We start from the raw sequence: 20,571 nt of genomic DNA, 5'->3' as shown, positions 1-20,571 counted from the left end.
CTAAAGGATGTGTGGCATGAGAGCTCTATGTTCACATACAGTAAACAGTTCCTGTAACTGATTATATAGGAACTCTGTGAACTCCTTAAACACAATAGTTGTAGTTTTTGGAGTTATAAAGACTTTTTTTAATGCAATAGACAGCAATAAGACAGGCTGACAAAGAATGGACTAGTCATAATATAGGAGGAGTGAGCAGCGCAAACCACATCAAACCTATTGACAGTACTATGAAATTTAAAAAAAACTGGTACATTTATTGGAGAGATATAGCTTCTCATGCAAAGTGGCTGTAAGATGTTTGTGCTTAGTCTATTAGTCTGTGTCTATATTTAATCAGACATGATATGTGGCTGTGATCTGTTGCAGAGGAGGATTTTATTTTTTTGGCTTGAGCCACTGCAACCATTAAAACCTCCCTTCCCACTGCTGTATTGACTCAACTGCACTCATTATTTCAGGTCTGAGGGAGTTAACTTCAACATTTTCTTTTACTCATGACTAGGAGGTGAGAGCCAAGTAACCAGGTGTGGTGCAGTCATTCTTGAGATTTCCACAGTTTTCTTTAGCTTTATGTCCCTCTCCTGCCTGCTAACTATACCATTAAACTGGGCAGGGCTGAGTGCATGCACTGCTCTCAGGACAATATGGCATCCATGTCTGCCCTCTCCACCTGCCCACTTCAGCCCTGGCATCTTTTCTCTGAACTCAAGTCTTTGCTGGAGATCCACAAAAAAGAAGCCCAGAATTCCCTTATTCTTTCTGTGTAAGCATACCACCCCCCCCTTGCCTGCGCTCTCAAGTTCCCCAGACATTCAGGTCACTTAAGCTGTAGATAGGCCTTTATCCCCACAGGCATTGCAGCCAAGAATTCTAAGGGACATACTGATCATTCCTCTTTTTTTTTAATTACAAAACAAGTTATTCTAACATAATTTATTTTTAAATTACATGGTGAAATACTGTAGCACAGATGAATGCCAGAGATCACATTCAGTTATTTATGTTATTCAACCACAACTGCTTTCAGTGATAGTCTACAGCCTACATCAGTGTGCAACATTACTTGCTGAATTGACTTTATTTCAGTTTAGCACTGCACATTGTTAAACACTGTAAGTATAACACTGGTGGCTTTAATTTTGAAGCCTTCTACATGAAACTTGAATATTTCATCATAAACTATTTCTCTCATTGTGGTTATCAATGGTTTATTTTAAACACTTTTAACTTGTATAACTTATCAGCTCTGCACATCACACTAAATCAAAAGCTTTGCTGTCTTCTCCACCCGTGATTAGATTACCTATTCACTATAATATTACTACTAGTCAGAACGTACCAGATGAACTCTGTAACAGTCAATAAATAATAACCTGTTATACACAAGATGATCCCCATCACACCAAAAGTATGAGCTGTGATATTTGTATAATACTGGGTTTCAGGCACATTCTGTTAACAAAAACTTGTTTTCATTGTCATCCTGCTTAGATACTTACCTTATACTTCTCAACTGTACAGATTTTTGCCTCGTATTTTTGGTCTGTTTTCATAAAATTGTGGTTTTCTGGCAAATTCGTGGTAAACCATTAAAGACCGAAGTTAGAAAATAATGACAGACATTTGAGTTTCAGACTTCATACCCTTCAGAAAATTCATGCTAATGCAAAACCTGCTATTCTATAAACTTTCTAAGTTTGTAAGAGCAATATCTAAAAATTGTCCCTATTTTTGGACTGTTGTACCACTTTTATTTGTGGCTTTGTCCAGATTTCTTGTTTGAAGAGAGTGAAAGATATGGCCTTATACTAAAACCAATCAAGGTAAACCCAAGTTTCTTATTCACCTGTAATCCACAGTTGTATTTGAAAAAATCTATGTCATACCTCTCAACCTCTTAGAGTAACAAATCCGGACAAAGCCATATATAAAAGTGAGACAAAGGCCCAAAAATTGGGACAATTTTTAAATATTGCTCTTACAAACTTTGAAAGTAGATAGAATGACAGGTATTTCACTAGTATGAATTTTCTGAAGGGTATGAAGTCTGAAACTCAAATGTCTGCCATTATTTTCTAACTTCAGTCTTTAATGATTTGCCAATAATTTGCCAGAAAACCACAATTTTATGAAAACTGGACAAAGATATGAGCCAAAATCTGTACCATCTGCGAAAATCTGTACAGTTGAGAGGTATGTGTATGTTAATTTATATGAGATGTAATCATTCCAATCTGTTCTAGATGCTTTTGCAAATAATTATTTTGTGCTTTTAAAGGGTCTTGGCACTGATGAGGCCTGTCTTACAGAAATTCTTGTATCAAGGAATAATGATCAGATTTGTGCGTTGAAGAAGGCATTCAAAGAAGGTAATGTTATTTGTATCTTAGTTATCTGCATTCATATTTTTATTTTTTTTTTGTTTGCCTGGGTTGAACAAAGGGTTTTATCCTTTTGTGGCAACAATTTTTTATTTATTTTTTTATTTTCATTTTTATTTTACATTTGTTTACCGGGAAGGTCCAACTGGACACAGGTCCATTTTCGGCGGAGGCCCAGGGAGAAAAGCTCCATTAATAGTACAATACAATAGATACACATTCACAGGATAAGTCATACACATTCACATAATACACGAGTCATACTGGAGTTAATTTCAGTTGAAGCTACTTACAATATGTTATTAAGCATTGACAGGATATAATAGTACTATAGTCATACAGTAGCTCATTTCAGTTGAAACCACTTACAGTAGGTTAATAAGCATTGACAGGATATAATAGTACTGACAGTTCTTTTACAGTTGAGCATACATTAGTAACCTGGCATTGTGTATAGTAAGTATGAGTAAGTGTTTTTTTTTCTTCTCAGTTTGAAGGCAAAGAGAGTGGATGTGGAACAATGTTGGCTAGTATTTATTATTTTAATATTTGCTGGAATAATTTTGCTAATCTAACTGAACTTTTATTATGTGTAACATGTTTGCTTATAATGCAGTAAACTATTAATTCCATTTCCCAAGTATATTTTAATATCAGAAGAAAAGAAAACTGTATCCAACAAACAGGAGTATACAGAAATGATTATTACAGTGCATTGCAGTCAGCAGGTATGTTTTCACATCTCATTTGCTGCCACTCTATACCACCTGCTATACACTTAGTAATAAATGTAGTCCTTAAATGTGTCTGTTGACTGCACAACTTTACTGCTTTCTCGTAGGTGCAGTGTAATAAAAAGGGGAATTCAGAAAATTTACCATGAGATGTACATGATGTGTACACCTTGCAATAAACTTTTGGAATTTAGAGCAATCTTATTGTGATGCCCGTGTCCTGGCCCAGCAATCAAGGACCCTCAATCCTCACCACTAACACCAGAGAGGGGCATCTCATATAGGAAGAAAGGATAACAAATACACACAGTAAGGTGCAATTTCCCAGTCAGTCTGGGGCTGGTCACTCCCTTGCTCTCCAAGTCCCCAATAAGACTCCCCACTGGCACAGCTATAGGGTCCAGCTCTCAGCTTAGTGGGCAAGCTAAAACCTCCAGCACCCTCTCTATCCAGTCAGTGCTTTGTGTCCCTGCCCAAGTAGCTCACACACACACATACACACACACACACACGCACACACACGCACACACACACACACACACACACACACACACACACACACACACACACACACACACACACACACACACACACACACACACTTTGAGAAGAGTTTACTCACTCAAGGCACTCCTTAAAATGGAGAACATCAATATCTGTGCAGTGACTGAGACCTGGTTCAAGGCTCCAGAGAGCACCCCTGCACTACCAGGTTAAAACTCATACCACACTTTTTGGCCATGTAACCTGGACTGGAACACCAAAGGTGGAGGTGTGTCCATATTCATTAAGGATATCCACACCTCCAGGCTAGTTGCTCAGCATAATGCAGGCGATGTTATCCAAGTGCAACTAACTCTGGGCAAAACTGCAATCCAAATTGTAGCTTGCTACAGATCACCCACCATGCCCCAGGATTCCCACTCCTCTTTTCTTGATGTACTGGAAAATATTAGGGTTCAAGCAAACACCCTAATAATGGGAGATTTCAACTACCCCACTATTAACTGGGAAAACTACTCATGTACCAACTCCTTCGCTCAACGCTTTATGGAATTCATAAACTCCAATGCCCTGGATCAACTTATCCACACCCACACCAAGGGCAACAATATCCTAGATCTAGTCATTACCAATATGAGTGACCGGTGTTCCACACCTGAAGTCAACACCTCATTGGTCCGATCCGACCATAAGCTAATTACCCTAGATATCCACATCCTGCCTCCACCCCCCATTAAGGAAACCATGGTAAAAATTTTCTCCAAAGCCAACTTCATGCTTCTTAAGATAGAAGTGGCGAACTTCATGACACCCATGCAGATGGACAATACAGTTACGACTACTGAATCCTACACAATTGCACTTTATAAGCACTTACACGAGTGCATGGATCGTGCTATCCAAAACAGAACCAAGACGCTATCCTCCAAAAAAAGGAAGCCAATCTGGTGATCCCGTGCCATAAACAAACTGTACAACAGAAGGAAGAAACTCTTGCAAAAGAGAGTAAAATTCCATGAGTGGAGGAGCTCCCTGGTCAGCCTCAGTAAGAAGCTGTGATCCCTGATAAAATCCTCCAAAGCTAGTTACGAAAACAAAATCACCACTGATTCTAAAGACATCCACAAAGCATTCTATAGCTATGTCAAGAATCTCAATGGCAACACTCAGATCTGCTCTGAGTTACAGCACAGTGGCACTAAATATACAGACCCAACTGATATTGTCAACATCCTGGCAGATAGTTTCAGTGCTAACTTTACCCCCCTCTCACCCCCTAAAGAGCTCGTCTCTATACTGGAAGAATGCAAAGTTCCTGTAATCATGGCTGCACAGGTAAAAACCACACTTTCCAAAGCCAAGAACACAGCATCCATGGGACCAGACAGCATCCCAGGCTGTGTTCTACATGAACTACAGAATGAACTGGCACCCCACCTAAGTACCATGTTCAATCATAGCCTCACCTCAAGCTTTGTGCCCGCTGAATGGCACACAGCAATGGTTATTCCACTCCACAAGGGGGGAGCCACCACGTACCCTGGGAACTACCGCCCCATTAGCCTGATGAGCCTGGTCTGCAAGGCCATGGAACATATCATCATGGAACGTATAAACAAAGACATTCATAATCTCCAAACTCTGGATCCCACCGAGTTCAGGTTTGTAAAAGGTAGATCATGTCTCCTAAACCTGATAGACTTCTTTGAAGCAGTCACCAAAGCCGTAGACAAGGGTAAGGTGGTTCACACAGCCTATCTAGATCTTACCAAGGCTTTCGACACCATCCCCCACTCTGGTATTATAGATAAACTCACTAAACTAGGTATAAATCCCTATGTCACAAGATGGGTTGCCAACTGGCTCACTGACAGAACCCACACTGTGAAAGTAGCAGAATCCAAATCCAACTTCAGACCAGTGACAAGTGGAGTAACACAGGGTTCAGTCCTGGGTCCTCTCCTGTTTGGTATCTTCTTCTCTGAAGTACAGGCTAACACAGAAGGTCTTTGGCTAATGAAGTTCGCAGATGACTGCAAACTAGGAGCCATAATCGAAACTCCTAATGATGTGGACATCCTACAAAAGGGCCTCACTGAGACAGATGCCTGGTGTCAAAGCCATGGCCTCAAGCTCAATGCCAAAAAGTGCATTGTCATCCCCTTTGGTAAAAACTCTGTACCCATGAACTACAACATAGGCAGTAGTATACTTAACATTGAAAATGTGATAAGAGACCTTGGGACACAGGCGGACAGTAGTCTCTCCTTTGATAATCACATTGCCCCAGTAGTCAGGAAATCCTTCTACGTGGCGCACCTCATCACAAAAGGTTTCTCATCCAGAAAAAAATAGGTCATTGTTCCCCTCTACTCATCACTCATTAGACCCATTATAGACTACAATGCTCCTTTTGGTATTTACCTCACAAGACATCTACAACAACTGGAAAGGCCGCAGAAATACCTCACAAAGAGGATTACTGGCTTCAAACAGATGCCCTACACAGACCGTCTCAAAAAACTCCAGTTTTACTCCATCGCATATCGCCTACTCAGAGGTGATCTCTGCCTAACATACAAAGCTATGTCAAACCCAGAGCTGTTGGACATGCTCCACTTAAAGAAATCCCAATCCCTCTGAGCTACACGCTCTGGGGACCTAAACCTTGTCACCACAATAAACAGAACATGCCGGAGGGATAGATTCCTGTCCCAGAGACTTCCCATACTCTGGAATAAACTACCTATCTATATCAAACAAAGCTCCTCATTAGCACTCTTCAAGAAAAATCTTGATGATTGGATGGGAAATAGGAAATTCACCCCGGGGATCACCTCCATGGCTCTGCTCGACAGTGGCACAGGAAAATTATTTTCTTGGGTGGCAGAATCCAGGGTACCTTTTTGGCTGGGCTTGTATAGGCCCCAGGGCTGATAGCCTATTACCTACCTATGAACCTATACAACCACACAGACACTCCTGGGGAAGGCTGGCACAGGTTCTCCAGCTGTGCCCCTTTCTCCCAGACTATACTGTAGTACCAGCTGCCACCACCCACTAATATTTATCAGCTACTCAAAGGCCCTTAAAAGGATGTCCAAGTATTACTGTGCAATATTATTATCCAATTGGTAGTATAGCCCAGGGCTAAAGCTATTAGAGTGGCTTTGTACAATTTAACCAAAGGCATGCAAGTACTCTAAAGTGTTTAAATTATCTCTAGAAAAACAGTCACAGTTGAAAGGGTTTAAAAATATTTAATAATAAATAATTAAAAACACCAGACAATACTTTTTACTACACAGTGCTAGTCAAGAGTTCAGAGATCACAGAGAAATACTTAAAATAATTCAGGAGTACAGTTCTGACATCACAGAAAAACACTTAGTCTAATATTTCTAGTTTCTAGCTACTTCTAAGAGAAAACAGAAATCTAAGATAAACTTACATATAGAGCAAGACAGTGCTGTGAGTTGGATGGTCAAGACAGAAATGTTTAATGCTCTCTGATTCTCTCTGTTTCTAAAATCACATTCCTGGTTCACATTACATCACTCTTCACACTTTCCCAGGGTACCCAGGCTAACCGGCTCCATTCTTTAGTAAGCTCACACAAGGTCAGGAAGCAAAGCCATTAAGGACATTTATGCATGCAAATTCTGGCCATTAACTCTGGCCTTAAAGCAATAGCAAGAACTCCTTCATCTAGACTGTCCGGAGCCATGTTTACATCAAAGGGTCACAACATGCATTACTTGGTCAGTAGAGTGCACTGTTGTTACATTATTTTCCAGTTTCACATGTAACACTATTTTTTCCATTTAAGACAACAAGCCTGTGGCTTACATTAATATTTACAAATGACAGAATTATCTATAAATTTCTATCTGGCTAACTTCTATCTTTCTAACTGGCAGCCTTCACACTCATCATGGTGCTGTAGTACGAAGCCGTGTATCACCATACTAAATGCTAATGAGACATTCCGGGGAGAGGCATATGTTAATTAGCCATGTGTTACCTCTGCTCGGGATCTACCTGTGGAAAGGCATTTATGCAGCTGAGCGATTCAAATAAATTAGCATGGCTGGTCATGGTCATTCATGTTAATAAAGACTGCCAGAAATTCATGTTTACACCTTCAACCATTAAGGTAGAGAGTATTTTTTAAATACTTCTTATATTTCCAGAATGTCAGATCATCTTTTGTGTTTCTCTAGCTCTTATGAGATTTGTTTTACTATTTATTAAAGATGTTGTTTGTTGTGTAAGTACTCTACCCCTTCCCTATTTATTTACAGTTCTCTTATTTATTTTTTATGCATTTAACTGCAGTAAAACACTGATCTACATGGTTCTTTTTAGACTCAGCCAGGGCCCAGGGTACAAATTTACACAGAAACAGAAGATGATAAACATATGATTGCAAGTGAATACATTTAAGATGAGTCAGATCTAAGAGATAAAATAAGACCTTAGTAATTTGGTTATTATCACACGATAAATTCCTGGTGGCAATTAACCAAAACAAAGATGCACAGCCATAGCAACAGTAAATATAAAAAAAACATGCGTTCCCTAATACAATAAGAAGATAAAAGTATTTATCTGATATTGCCTTTGATAAAGCCTATACATTTGTCTAGCTTAAGCAGGTATGTTTTAAGTTCCATCTTCAATTTGGGGAAGGAGAGATTGTATGTTATGTGCTATGGAATGAATTCTCAGACTCTGCTAGCTATAATGGAAATGGGCTGTTCATTTAGCTTTAGTTTATTGTGCAGTGCTATAAGGTTGGGGGTGAAGGTGGAGGGGGAATATGAGGTTGTATATAGGCTGCTTGTCATATAGTCTGTAGACAAGGAAGGAAGGAAGGAGAACTCCAAATTAATGAGTTTAAAAATCATAGAGCCAAGAAGGAGGGTGATTCTTTTGTTATGGGAAGCCATTCACCTTTTTCCAGGGTGGATAAGTGGTATTCTTATCTGGGGAAGATGGTAATGAATTTAAGATGGCTTGTAAAAGTGATAGTTTTTTGAAGCGGAAAGAAATGAAGAAAAGTGTATTCCAGTTGTGAAAGGAGACTTCCTTTGCCTACAGCTAACCTACTTGGGGGTGGGGGGTTAGCAATAGGAACTGTGAGATTTTTTTGGACCAGAGGAAAAGTTTGTTGATTTTGGATTTGGTTATTTGAATTAGAAGCTGAAAGTTGAGTAAGGGGTTTAATCTCCCTTGCAGGAATCTGAAGAAGTTTTTTAGAACTTCTATGTTTTCAAGCGTTATATGCCAGATGGAAGGGGATTCTTTCTGAATTTTTGTGATGTGCTGAACAGCATTGTTTTAATTTTTTTTTATCTAGGAGTTTGTGGTGAATGAGTCTTTGACTGAGGTTTGAGATGACTGTTTGCAAGAGATCTGTAAAGTTGGAGGAGGAAGGGCCAGATTTATACATGACCTTTTCATCTGGGTACATTACATCTGGTAGGATGAGGAGATGTGTGTGAAGACTGTTAATTTGTAGACAGGCTAGAACTGGAGATAGTATAGATTGTTGTGGGACGTAAGTCATAGTTAACACAAACAGGAATACTCAGTTATTTTAATTGATTGCATGTGTATTCAAAAAACATCTGATAATGCCTATGAGATTTCAAAGGCAGTGGGGATATGATCATTTCTAAACAATAATAACCACCAGAGCAAAAAGATTAGATAAGAATTAGCTAGACTTGCAATAGCGTTAGCGTACTCAAGTTTAATCAACACTTTTGTCCAATAAAGGACTTCATCATAAACAGGTTACTGGCTAAGGCTCTTACCACCCCTATAGTGCCTTTTTTAGGCAAAGTTCAAAGGACAAAACCACCACCGTAGCAGGTACAAGCATGCAAAATCGGATGGTAATACTACTCAATGCTAGAAGTCTAAACCTCAAAATGCACTCTCTCGAACCTCTCCAAAAAATGGTGAACATCAATATCTGTGCAATAACTGAGACCTGGTTCAAGGCTCCAAAGAGCACGCCTGCAATACCAAGCTACAACTCTTACCACACGTTTTGGCCACTTTACCAGGACCAAAACACTAAATGTGGAGAAGTGTCCATATTCACCAAGGATATTCATGCCACCAGGCTAGTTGCCCAACACAATGTGTCTGAAATTCTCCAGGTGCAACTAAGACTAGGTAAGACTGCAATACAAATTGTAGCTTGCTACAGATCCCCCACCATGCCCCAAGATTCTCACTACACCTTTCTAAACATACTGGAAAACATTAAGATACAACCAAACACTCTAATACTGGGTGATTTCAACTACCCTGCCATTAATTGGGAAAACTACTCATGTACCAACACTTTTGCCAACGGTTCTTGGAATTCATAAATTCCAGTGCCCTGGATCAACTAATCCATAGTCCCACCAGGGGCTCCAATATCCTATACCTGGTCATTACCAACATGGGAAATTGATGCTCCACACTTATGGTCACCCCCTTGTTGGTCAGGTCTGACCATAAGCTAATCACTCTTGACATCCACATCCCTCACCAACTCCCCAGTAAAGAAACCTCTGTAAAAAACTTCTCCAAAGCCAACTTCATGCTACTCAAGTCAGAAGTGACAAACTTTATGACACCCATGCAGACGGGAACTGAAAGTTCAACTGCTGAATCCTATACTAAGGCACTGTACGAGCACATCCACTCGTGCATGAATTGTGCCATCCCAAATAGAACCAAGAAGCTCTCCTTCAAAAAAAGGAAGCCAATCTGGTGGTCTGTTGCCATAAACAAACTTTACAACAAAAGGAAGAAACTGTTGCAGAAAAGAGGAAAATCCCAGGATGCAAAAAAGTCCCTTACTAGCCTCAGTAAGAAGCTGAAATCCCTCATAAAATCCTCCAAAGCTAGTTACGAAAATAAAATTGCCAAAGATTCCAAAGACAACCACAAGGCATTCTATAGCTATGTCAAGAATCTAAATGGCAATGCTCAGATCTGCTCTGAGCTGCAACAGAATGGCATTAAATATACTGATGCCAAGGATATTGCCAATATCCTGGTAGATCAATTCAGTGCCAAGTTCACCCCCCTCTCATCCTCTAAAGGGCCCATCTCAATACTGAAAGATTGCCAAATTCTGGTAATAATGGCCACACAGGTAAAAAACGCACTCTCCAAAGCTAAGAATACAGCATCCATGAGACCAGACGACATCCCAGGCTGTGTACTACATGAACTACAAAATGAACTGGCACCTCACCTAAGTGTCATGTTTAATCATAGCCTCACCTCAGGCTTCATGTCCACTGAGTGGTGCACAGCTACAGTTATCCCACTCCACAAGGGGGGATCCACCTTGCATCCTGGGAACTACTGCCCCATCAGTCTGATGAGCCTGATCTGCAAGGCCATGGAATGTATTATCATGGAACTTATAAACAAAGACATTGGCAATCTTCAAACACTGGACCCCACCCAGTTTGGGTTTGTGAAGGTCCAATCTCATCTCCTGAACCTGATTGACTTCTTCAAATCAGTCTCCAGAGCTGTGGATGAGGGTAAGGGGGTCCATCCACACAGCCTATCTGGACCTCGCCAAGGCCTTCAACACTATCCCCCACTCTGAAATCATAGATAAACTTACTAAACTGGGAATTAATCCCTACATCACTCAATGGGTTGCTAACTGGCTTACTGACAGAACCGACACTGTAAAATAGCTGACTCCAAATCCAGCTCCAGACAAGTGACAAGTGGAGTACCTCAGGGTTCAGTCTTGGGACCGTTCTTGCTTGGCATCTACTTCTCTGAAGTACAGGCCAACACTAAGGGACTCTGGCTAACAAAGTTCGCAGATGACTGCAAACTGGGAGGCATTATTGAAGCCCCAAATGATGTGGATATTCTACAAAAGGGCCTTACAGAAACAGATGTTTGGTGCCAGAGCCATGGGCTCAAGCTCAATGCCAATGTATGGTTATCCCCTTTGGGAAAGAAACATTTCCAACACATATCCCCATGAAACTATGGTGTTAGGAGACATTAATATTGACGGGAACAATTGTTCCTCTGAATCTCCCACCACTCATATAAACCTTCATGGCTATACTCAACTTGTATCCTCACCCACCAGAATAAATAAATCCACCTACAAAGGCAGCATCTTGGACTGTATTCTTATCAACAATCACCCAGACCTGTATAACACGAGTACCCTCCCAGATGATATAAGTGACCACCTACTCGCCAACATCATTAAGCATAAAGTAGATACCCACCACCAAGTTCTTTATAAATCTATCAGAAACAACAAGAACTTTAACTCCACTGTTTTCAGAATGAACTCAGACCATGCAAATGGGCCATAAAAGAACTTCCACTAGATGATGCTGTAGACTATTTTAATTCTAAATTCCTCTTCATTCTAGATTCCCATGCTCTTATCCGCACCCTCAGAGCCAAAACTAAGATTGCCCCCTGGCTATCTAAAGTAAACAAAACCAAAATCATAGCAAGAAATACACATGGGACAATTGGCGCACCTCCAAAGACCCACTTGACCATATTAAATTCCTGCAACTAAGGAATGATACCAAGAAAGCCACATTGTTAGACAAAAAACCTTCTATCAACACCTTCAGCAAAAACACCAGAACAAACCTCAAAAATTTTGGGCAGGCATAAAGAAACTGCTCCACCCTGGCCAAACCTCCACACCCACCCCCTCAACTTGCAACCTTAAAACTCCAGAGGAAACTGCTAACATCATTAACAACTTTTTTACCAAAACCATTCAATCACTAGCTAGCCAACTATCCCCCACCAGCTCCTTTCAAAATTCCTCCACAACCACTTCACCATTCCCTTTTGCCTTCCAGCCTGTATCTACATCGACCATCCGACCTCTAATTAACAAACTAAAGCCCACTACTCTGGCAGCTGTTTCCTCCCACCAGAATATTTACAAAAAGGAGCAGATGCCATTGCATACCCTGTCTTGATCATAATAAACTGCACCTTGACTGAAGCCACTATCCTCTCTCTCTGGAAGGTTTCCCATGTCATTCCCCTTCATAAAGGAGGGAATTCTTTAGACCTCTCAAACTTCCGACCAATAGCTATACTATCACCACTGGCCAAAATTATGGAAAAGTGTGTCCACAACCAATTAATGCACTATCTCACCCAAAATAAATTACTGGCCAACTCTCCACATGGTTTTAGGCCACACCACAGCACCACATCAGCCCTCCTACCCTTCTCTAACTCTATCAACACCAATCAAAACAATAACAAACTTACCTCAGATCTCTTCCTAGATCTCTCTAAGGCCTTTGATATGGTCAATCATCAACTGATTCTCCGCACCCTGAAAGAACTGTCACTGAATAGTAGCTCCATTAAATGGTTCCAATCTTACCTGTCTGATAGACAGCAAGCAATCTTATGGCAGAATACCCTATCCACACATCCACCCATTACTCTAGGAGTCCCCAAGGCTCCATACTAGGACAACTACTCTTCTCAGTCTTTAGCAATGACCTACCCACCATCACTCCCAAGGCCACCTGCATCCAATAAGCGGACAACTCTACTTTAATAATTACCACCTCCTCCTCAACTGAGCTTATAACCCTAACCCAGAATACTTTCAATGATGTAGAAAAATAGTTTGCAAACCATCAGCTTCTATTAAACCCCAACAAAACTAAACTGCTCATCGTTTCCCCCACCTGCAAATCCTCCTCCCCATTCTTTACTATAAGTACCAAGAATGACACAATCATATCCCCAGATACTCATGCAAAACTCCTGGGCGTCACAGTCGATAACGCCCTAAAATATGATATCCATGTCAATCAAGCCATCAAATCAGTCAACAAAAAACTGGGCTCCCTATACAGGATCAAACCCTTCCTCACTCCTTTTGCAAGAACCACTATTGCTCAGTCCCACCTACTATCTACCCTCTTCTATGCCCCCCCCCCTCTTCACTAACCTGAACCAAGCCACCCTTACCAAACTTGCTAGTTGTTACAACCATGTTGCTAGATTTGCTACAGGTGCTACCTCTAGGACCCACCATTGTATCAACCTAACTCAACTAGGATGGCTAGAGTGGCCCAGTCTTCTCCGATACAACCAACTTATAATAACCCACAAAATACTATATCAACCCAAAAAAACACCAGCACTAAATAAGATCATCAAACCATACAGCAACCTGAGAACACTATGCTCTGCTGACAAACTGCTGGTACAAACAACTAAGAGCATAAATGTGGCTGGGGACTCACTATTCACCAACTCAGTAGGCAAAACTTGAAATATGCTACCTGCCGAACTTACTCACCTATCCTCCTTTACCCAGTTCAAAAAAAAAGCCTCAAACTACACTTCCAACAGCACTGGCAGTGTCCTTGCTTAAACCCTGACTAATCGCCACCCACTGTTGCTGCAAACTCTCCCTAAGCATTTCAATCTTATACTCTAATAAGTGTACAAATTCTTGAAGGTTCTTAGCCCATAACTCCATTTATTATTGATTATTGAAGCCGCATGATTTTGATGTTGTCTACTATGTTTTATCCATGTTTGTCCCTACTGAAAACTGCATATTATACTTATCTCTAAATGTTTCTATTGTTCTTAATGTATTTATACTCTGCTTTCTGGAGCTTTTCTTCCCAGGCCTCTGCTGAAAATGGACATATGTCCAGTCGAACTTTCCCGGTAAACAAATGTAAAATAAATAAAAAATAATAAAATTACCACATAGGTGGCAGTACACTAAACACCGAAAGTGTGATAAGAAACTTAGGGACACAGGTGGACAGTGGTCTCACCTTCGATAACCACATCACCACAACAGTCAAGAAATCCTTCTATGTGGCACACCTCATCACTAAGGGTTTTTCATCCAGAAAAAAGGAGGTCATTGTCCCACTGTACTCATCCCTCATTAGACCCATTATAGAATACAATGCCCCGTTTGGTATGTACCTCTCAAGACATCTGCAACAACTGGAAAGGCAGCAGAAATACCTCACTAAAAGAATCACAGGCCTAAAGTAGATGCCCTATGCTGACCATCTAAAAAAACTCCAGCTATACTCTGTCGCATATCATCTACTTTGATGCGATCTCTGCTTAACATACAATGCCATGTCAAACCTAGAGCTGTTGGACATGCTACACTTAAAGAAATCCCAATACCTCAGAGCCACATGCTCCAGGGATCTAAACCTTGTCATCACAATGAACAAAACATGCTGGAGGAATAGGTTCCTGACCCAGAGACTCCCCAGACTCTGGAATAGACTGCCCATACATGTCAAGCAGAGCGCCATATTGGCCATCTTCAAAAGGAACTTTGACGATTGGATGGGAGATAGGAAATTCACCCTGGGGATCACATCAGTCGCCCTGCTAGACAGGGGTCCAGGGAAGTAAATATTGTGGGAAAAATAGCTAGGGAATTGTTATAGCTAGGCTTGTATAGGCCCTAGGGCCGATAACCTAGTACCAACCTATGAGCCTATGAAAATTTAAACCGTATACTTGCACATATATATTACCGTTAATAATGTGGTAACCAATAACAAATGCATACCAATTAAAACAGTTAAATAGACACAATTGCCAATTAAAAATTAACCATTGAAATTCACCATTGAAAATCAGTATTAAAAAATTCACCTGATAACAATACATTGCATTGCAGTTTACTAATCTTAGATGGCAAGTTGTCCATGCTTTAGGAAACATTTTATATTTATTGTTTCTTTAAGACCTGGTATTTTATCAGCAATCAAATGAACTTGTGTCTATTTAACTGTTTTACTTGGTATACATTTGTTATTGGTTATTGGTTATTACACTATTAATGGTAGAATATATGTGTAACTATATGGTTTAAATTTTGTTCCTGATGAAATATTTTATTGGATGAAAGCACTGATTAAACTTGAGTACCCTAAAGCTGTTGAGAGTCTAGTTGGTTCTTATCTACCTTTTCGCTTTTGGTGGTTATTATTTGTTTGGTTTCTGGCTAGGATCCAAATCCTTGGGATTTACTCTAGTAAGAGTATTTGTCCTTACTCATAATGATGCATGATCTTGGAATTAGCATGTATAGAGATATTAGGGACACAGACGCTCAGGAGAGTGTAGATGGCTTGCCCCTAAAAGATGCCATTTATTTTACTCTTTTTGTTAACATCATCCTTCTTTATTATCAACTTCACATTTTCAGTTAGTGCTATTTCAATGCATTCTGATTCATTGAATAGCTATAGTTGAAAAGTAGCAAGTACAACAAATTGTACATAAGATACATAGATCCATAACAAAAAGAAATGTTGCCTGTCTCTAGCACCAGTGACAAAAGTTCAATGAGGGCAGCAGGGCTGGGAGGAGTCAACTAAGAGAGGTAGTGAGTGGTTGGCTGAGAACTCCTGCAGTGGAGACGATGCTTCTATATTTTACACCTACTAAGAAATGCTGATGGCATCATAGGCTTCTAGAATTAAACGTTTACCGAGAACCCTATCACAGCAGCACAAAGTATAGATGGGCACATGTGTGCGGAGCAGGCGATGTCTAGAAAGAATTAGTACAACGTGAATTTCATGCCATACACAAGATGTCAGAAAAATTAAGTGCATGAAAAACATAGCTCTCAACTGTACAAATTTTCGCAGAATGTCCAGATTTTGCCACATATTTTCAATCTGTTCCTCAAAGAATTTGTGATTTTTGGGCAAATCATTTGAGTTTCAGACTTCATATATTACAGAAAATGCATGCTAACTCAAATCATTTTGCTGTAGCAGCATTCAAAGTTTATAATAGTAATAATGAAAACCTGCCACTATTTTTGGGCCTCTGCACCTCCATTATTTTGGCTTTGTCCAGATTTCTTGTGCAATGGGCTTGAGAGGTTTGATCCAAAAAAATCCTCTGCAGCTACATATTGTAAAATGGCAACAGTTTCTTGTTTCTCACAAACTGAAGCTTAAGACTTAGTTAGAAATAAACTGTACCTCTACCTCACCTCAAAGGAGGAGACCTCTTTAGCATGATGTATAGTGCTCTGATAGGTGGAACAGGGAATTAAAGAAGTTATCTGGAGGACCAGGATGGTTAGTCATGCAAAGAGCTTGGTCTGAAAATCAAAACTACACCACATTCCACTACAGCATATCACTCAAATGTCTTGTGTTTTTTCTGTCAACAAAGACATAAGATAACACCCATCCACAGTGTTTCGCATTAACCCTGATATTCAGAAACATTATTGCTAATGATAAACCCTCTTTACAATTGGTGGTAGCCATTTCTGATTTAGAGCCAAACCTACTGCACTGCATTACCTTGATAAGATGCTTCACCACAGTGGGCTGTCTCTCTTGCCTATCACAATTGTAATTGAAGCATTCTGGGGACAGGCATATGATAATGAGTCATGTGCTCTCCCCCAGAAATGCTTAGGGCAAACTTTTCATAGAATCATTTGGCTGGAAAATCACCACCATCAGTTACATTATTTGACACTGCCAAAATCTTGCATTCATGCATTACTTTCAATGTGTGAGATTGCATCCGAGGAGTTTAGTAGACATGTAGTGTGTGTGTGTGTGTGTGTGTGTGTGTGTGTGTGTGTGTGTGTGTGTGTGTGTGTGTGTGCCTGCATATGTGAGGTATGCTTAGGTGAGTGTGTGATTGTGTTTAAGTATGAATTTGTCTCTGCCTGGGTAACTGCAGTAGGGGAGGGGCTAGTATGAGGGTAGGGAGGGTAGGTTTGTGTGTGTGTGTGTGTGTGTGTGTGTGTGTGTGTGTGTGTGTGTGTGTGTGAGTGTGTGTGTGTGTCCGCATGTGTGAGGTATGCTTAGGTGAGTGTGTGATTGTGTTCAAGTATGAATTTGTCTCTGGCTGGGTATCTGCAGTAGGGGAGGGGTTAGTATGAGGGTAGGGAGGGTTGTGTGTATGTGTGAATGTGTGTGTGTCTACGGTTGTGATAGGGAGGCCATACCTTTCAACCTCTCCCTTGACTAATGAGCAATGACAAAAATACAAGGGGATCACTGATCACTAGAAAGTAAAGATACTTTTTAAATATGACTTTAAGTTACTTAAAATTTAACAGAACAGCAGATTTTGCAGCAAGATGCTGCAAATGAAGAATAAATGCATAAAACTGTAAAGTCTGGCATTATTGACTGATTGTAAGGATCCAAGAAATGTGAGAGGGCAGTCTGAGAGGCAAACTTATGGACGTTCTGTGACAGTAGGGGTATTTGAGAGGTATAGGGATGTTTCCATGATTTTGTGTGTGTGTGTGTGTGTGTGTGTGTGTGTGTGTGTGTGTGTGTGTGTGTGTGTGTGTGTGTGTGTGTGCGCGTGTGTGTATGTGTGTGCATTTGGATGTGTGTAGGGGGTGAGGGGGGAAGATGCCTGTGCCAACATAAGGCAAAAGCCATCAGTAGTGATTACCATATCAAAGTACTTGATGTCACATATGGTAATCACCAGTAATTCTAAGACAGCAAATTAGCTGATAATGAGGTCTTTTCTCATTGCAGCTAATGCATATTTGAATCACCAGTTTTCCCAATCATGTTAAAGTGCCCCTTTTCCCACAGCTTTAGTGCTTTGAGTTAGCTTGTTTCTGAATTGTGGCCTAAGTTATATGTAAATTAAAGATATCAGATTTTAAGAAGGTATGATGTTACACTGTGCTGCTTAGCATGTGAATCCAGTAGCCTATTTATAGGCATCCAGAAGTACAATACATGAATATCTGAAGCAATGTCTTCAAATATATAAGTATACATTGCATATCCCATTATAAAAATTATAAGTGTACATTGCACAGCCCATTATAAGCATTATAAGTGCACATTGCACAGCCCATTATAAGCATTATAAGTGCACATTGCACAGCCCATTATAAGCATTATAAGTGCACATTGCACAGCCCATTGTAAGTAATATAAGTGCACATTGTACAACTCATCGTAAGTAATATGTGTATATTGCCTAGCCCATTATAAGTGCACAATCCACATCCCATTATAAGTAATAAGTGTACATTGCACAGCCCATTGTAAGTAATAAAAGTGCACATTGCACAGCCCATTTTAAATAATATAACTGTGCATTGCACAGCTCATTGTAAGTAATATAAGTGTATATTGCCTAGCCCATTATAAGTGCACAATCCACATCCCATTATAAGTAATACAAGTACACATTGCACAGCCAATCATAAGTTTTAGTGTACATTGCACTACCCATTATAAGTATCATAACTGTTCATTGTACAGCCCATTTAAGCAATATAAGTCTGCATTGCACAGCCCATTTAAGTGCACAGTATATTGGGAAAGTTATCAGTTAGTTTCAGAAACTTAAAAAGATTGATATACCAAAACGAAAACAATAAAAAAAAAGATACACAAAATTCAAGACCAGTTTGTTGTTTTCAGAGTCATATCCCAACATCATTTTTCAGGAGTAAATGTCTGACTTTCTAAGCAATGACAAATTTGACAAAAGTTTGTTTATGGTAGGTACTAAAAATATGATTTCTTTATCAGAGCTTCAGTCCCTTTATATGAAATGTCACAGCCCTGTGAGATTTGTGAAACTTTATGTTATGTCATTTTATGACATAAAGCTTGGTCATTTCCATCTGTAGTGTTTTGTTTATTCTCATTTTACAGTATTAATTTAGTGAGTGGAAAAAGAATGACTGAAGATCTGAAATGGGATAATGAGCAGGTTAATAATTCTTCTATGTGGCTTTGCTCTATGACTGTTAACCATTAAGCCTTCCTGCTAGTGGGCATGGCCATTTCATGCTCTTAATCAATGATTTCACCCAGGATCAGGCAAGTGCTATATAGCTGGGGCTATCATTCAAGTAGTCAGTAGGATGTTTAATGTACCCACAGCATCCTGGAAATGAGGGTATTTTGTACAGTACAACCCTCCCTGTGGGGGGGGGGGGCATCCATGACATTTTTTTCAGCATGGAGTTTCCCATTTCATTCCCTATGGGAATGAATTCTTCCATACACTCAAACTGAAGGCTACAACCAGGCCATGTCTTGTGTGTAATGCCTGTCCCTAGGTCTCACATTTGTATTATTGCCTCTCCTCTGAGGGCTGTAACAATGAGCGGCTGAATATGCCCTGCTGTCTGTCAGTCATAAGCTGCTAATCAACCTCGGGTAACTTGGGTTGAAGTCAGAGCTTTACACCTCGACATCATAGAAGATGGCACAATTTAATATTTTTTCATGTTGTTTTCAAAATTTTATTTACAGCAATCAGCTAATGACAAACCCAATACTCCATTACAGCTTCAATCCTGGGGATGTTTGACAACAAACAGTTTTTTATAGTTACTGATGTAGTTTCATTAAGCAATAACTAATGATGTGGTGTGGTATATTGAAGATTTACCTCTGGCTGGTGTGGCTTAATCATGAGGGTGAAGCCTGAGTGATTAAATAAAGCCAACTGTGGGTAAATTTCAATATACCACAACCACGGAGTTGGTTATTGCTATGATATAATGACATTATTTAAGAAAAAAATACTTACTTTTCTTAAATAATGTCTTTATATAACGGTGGTATCCTGCTGCCTTGTTTTGATGTGCTGCGCATGCATATGGGACTTGCATTCCCACTCATACCCAGTACATCAATGCTTTGCAAAGGAAGCAATGGAGAAAAGAAAGTCTCCAATGCTCCATTTTTGTTCTTTTTTTTTTAATTAAAAAAAAAGTTTTGGCTACTTTACGGGTAGGAGAGAGAGACAGAATGGAGGAAATGCAAATAAAATCAGGTGCGTATGTTTAGTTTTAAATAACGTATCTGATATTTCTTTGTATTTTCTCCATGCTGCCTCTCTGGTATGTCCGGGGTCTG

The 20,571-nt window shown here is 39.9% G+C and overlaps 1 protein-coding gene across 2 annotated transcripts in view; it reads left to right on the top strand.

The window, feature by feature from the left end:
- LOC122793102 (annexin A1-like) overlaps positions 1-20,571 on the top strand; it is a 280,484-nt gene that overhangs the window by 167,438 nt on the left and 92,475 nt on the right. For both annotated transcript variants that reach the window (XM_044060833.1, XM_044060834.1), the window contains exon 6: positions 2,282-2,372. In XM_044060833.1, the coding sequence (XP_043916768.1) occupies positions 2,282-2,372 (91 nt within the window). The remainder of the gene's footprint in view (positions 1-2,281; positions 2,373-20,571) is intronic.

The sequence above is a fragment of the Protopterus annectens genome, chromosome 2.part0 (assembly GCF_019279795.1).
Source record: "Protopterus annectens isolate FY-2018-M chromosome 2.part0, PAN1.0, whole genome shotgun sequence".
NCBI classification, from domain to species: domain Eukaryota; kingdom Metazoa; phylum Chordata; order Ceratodontiformes; family Protopteridae; genus Protopterus; species Protopterus annectens.
This window is presented reverse-complemented; position numbering and strand designations above follow the sequence as displayed.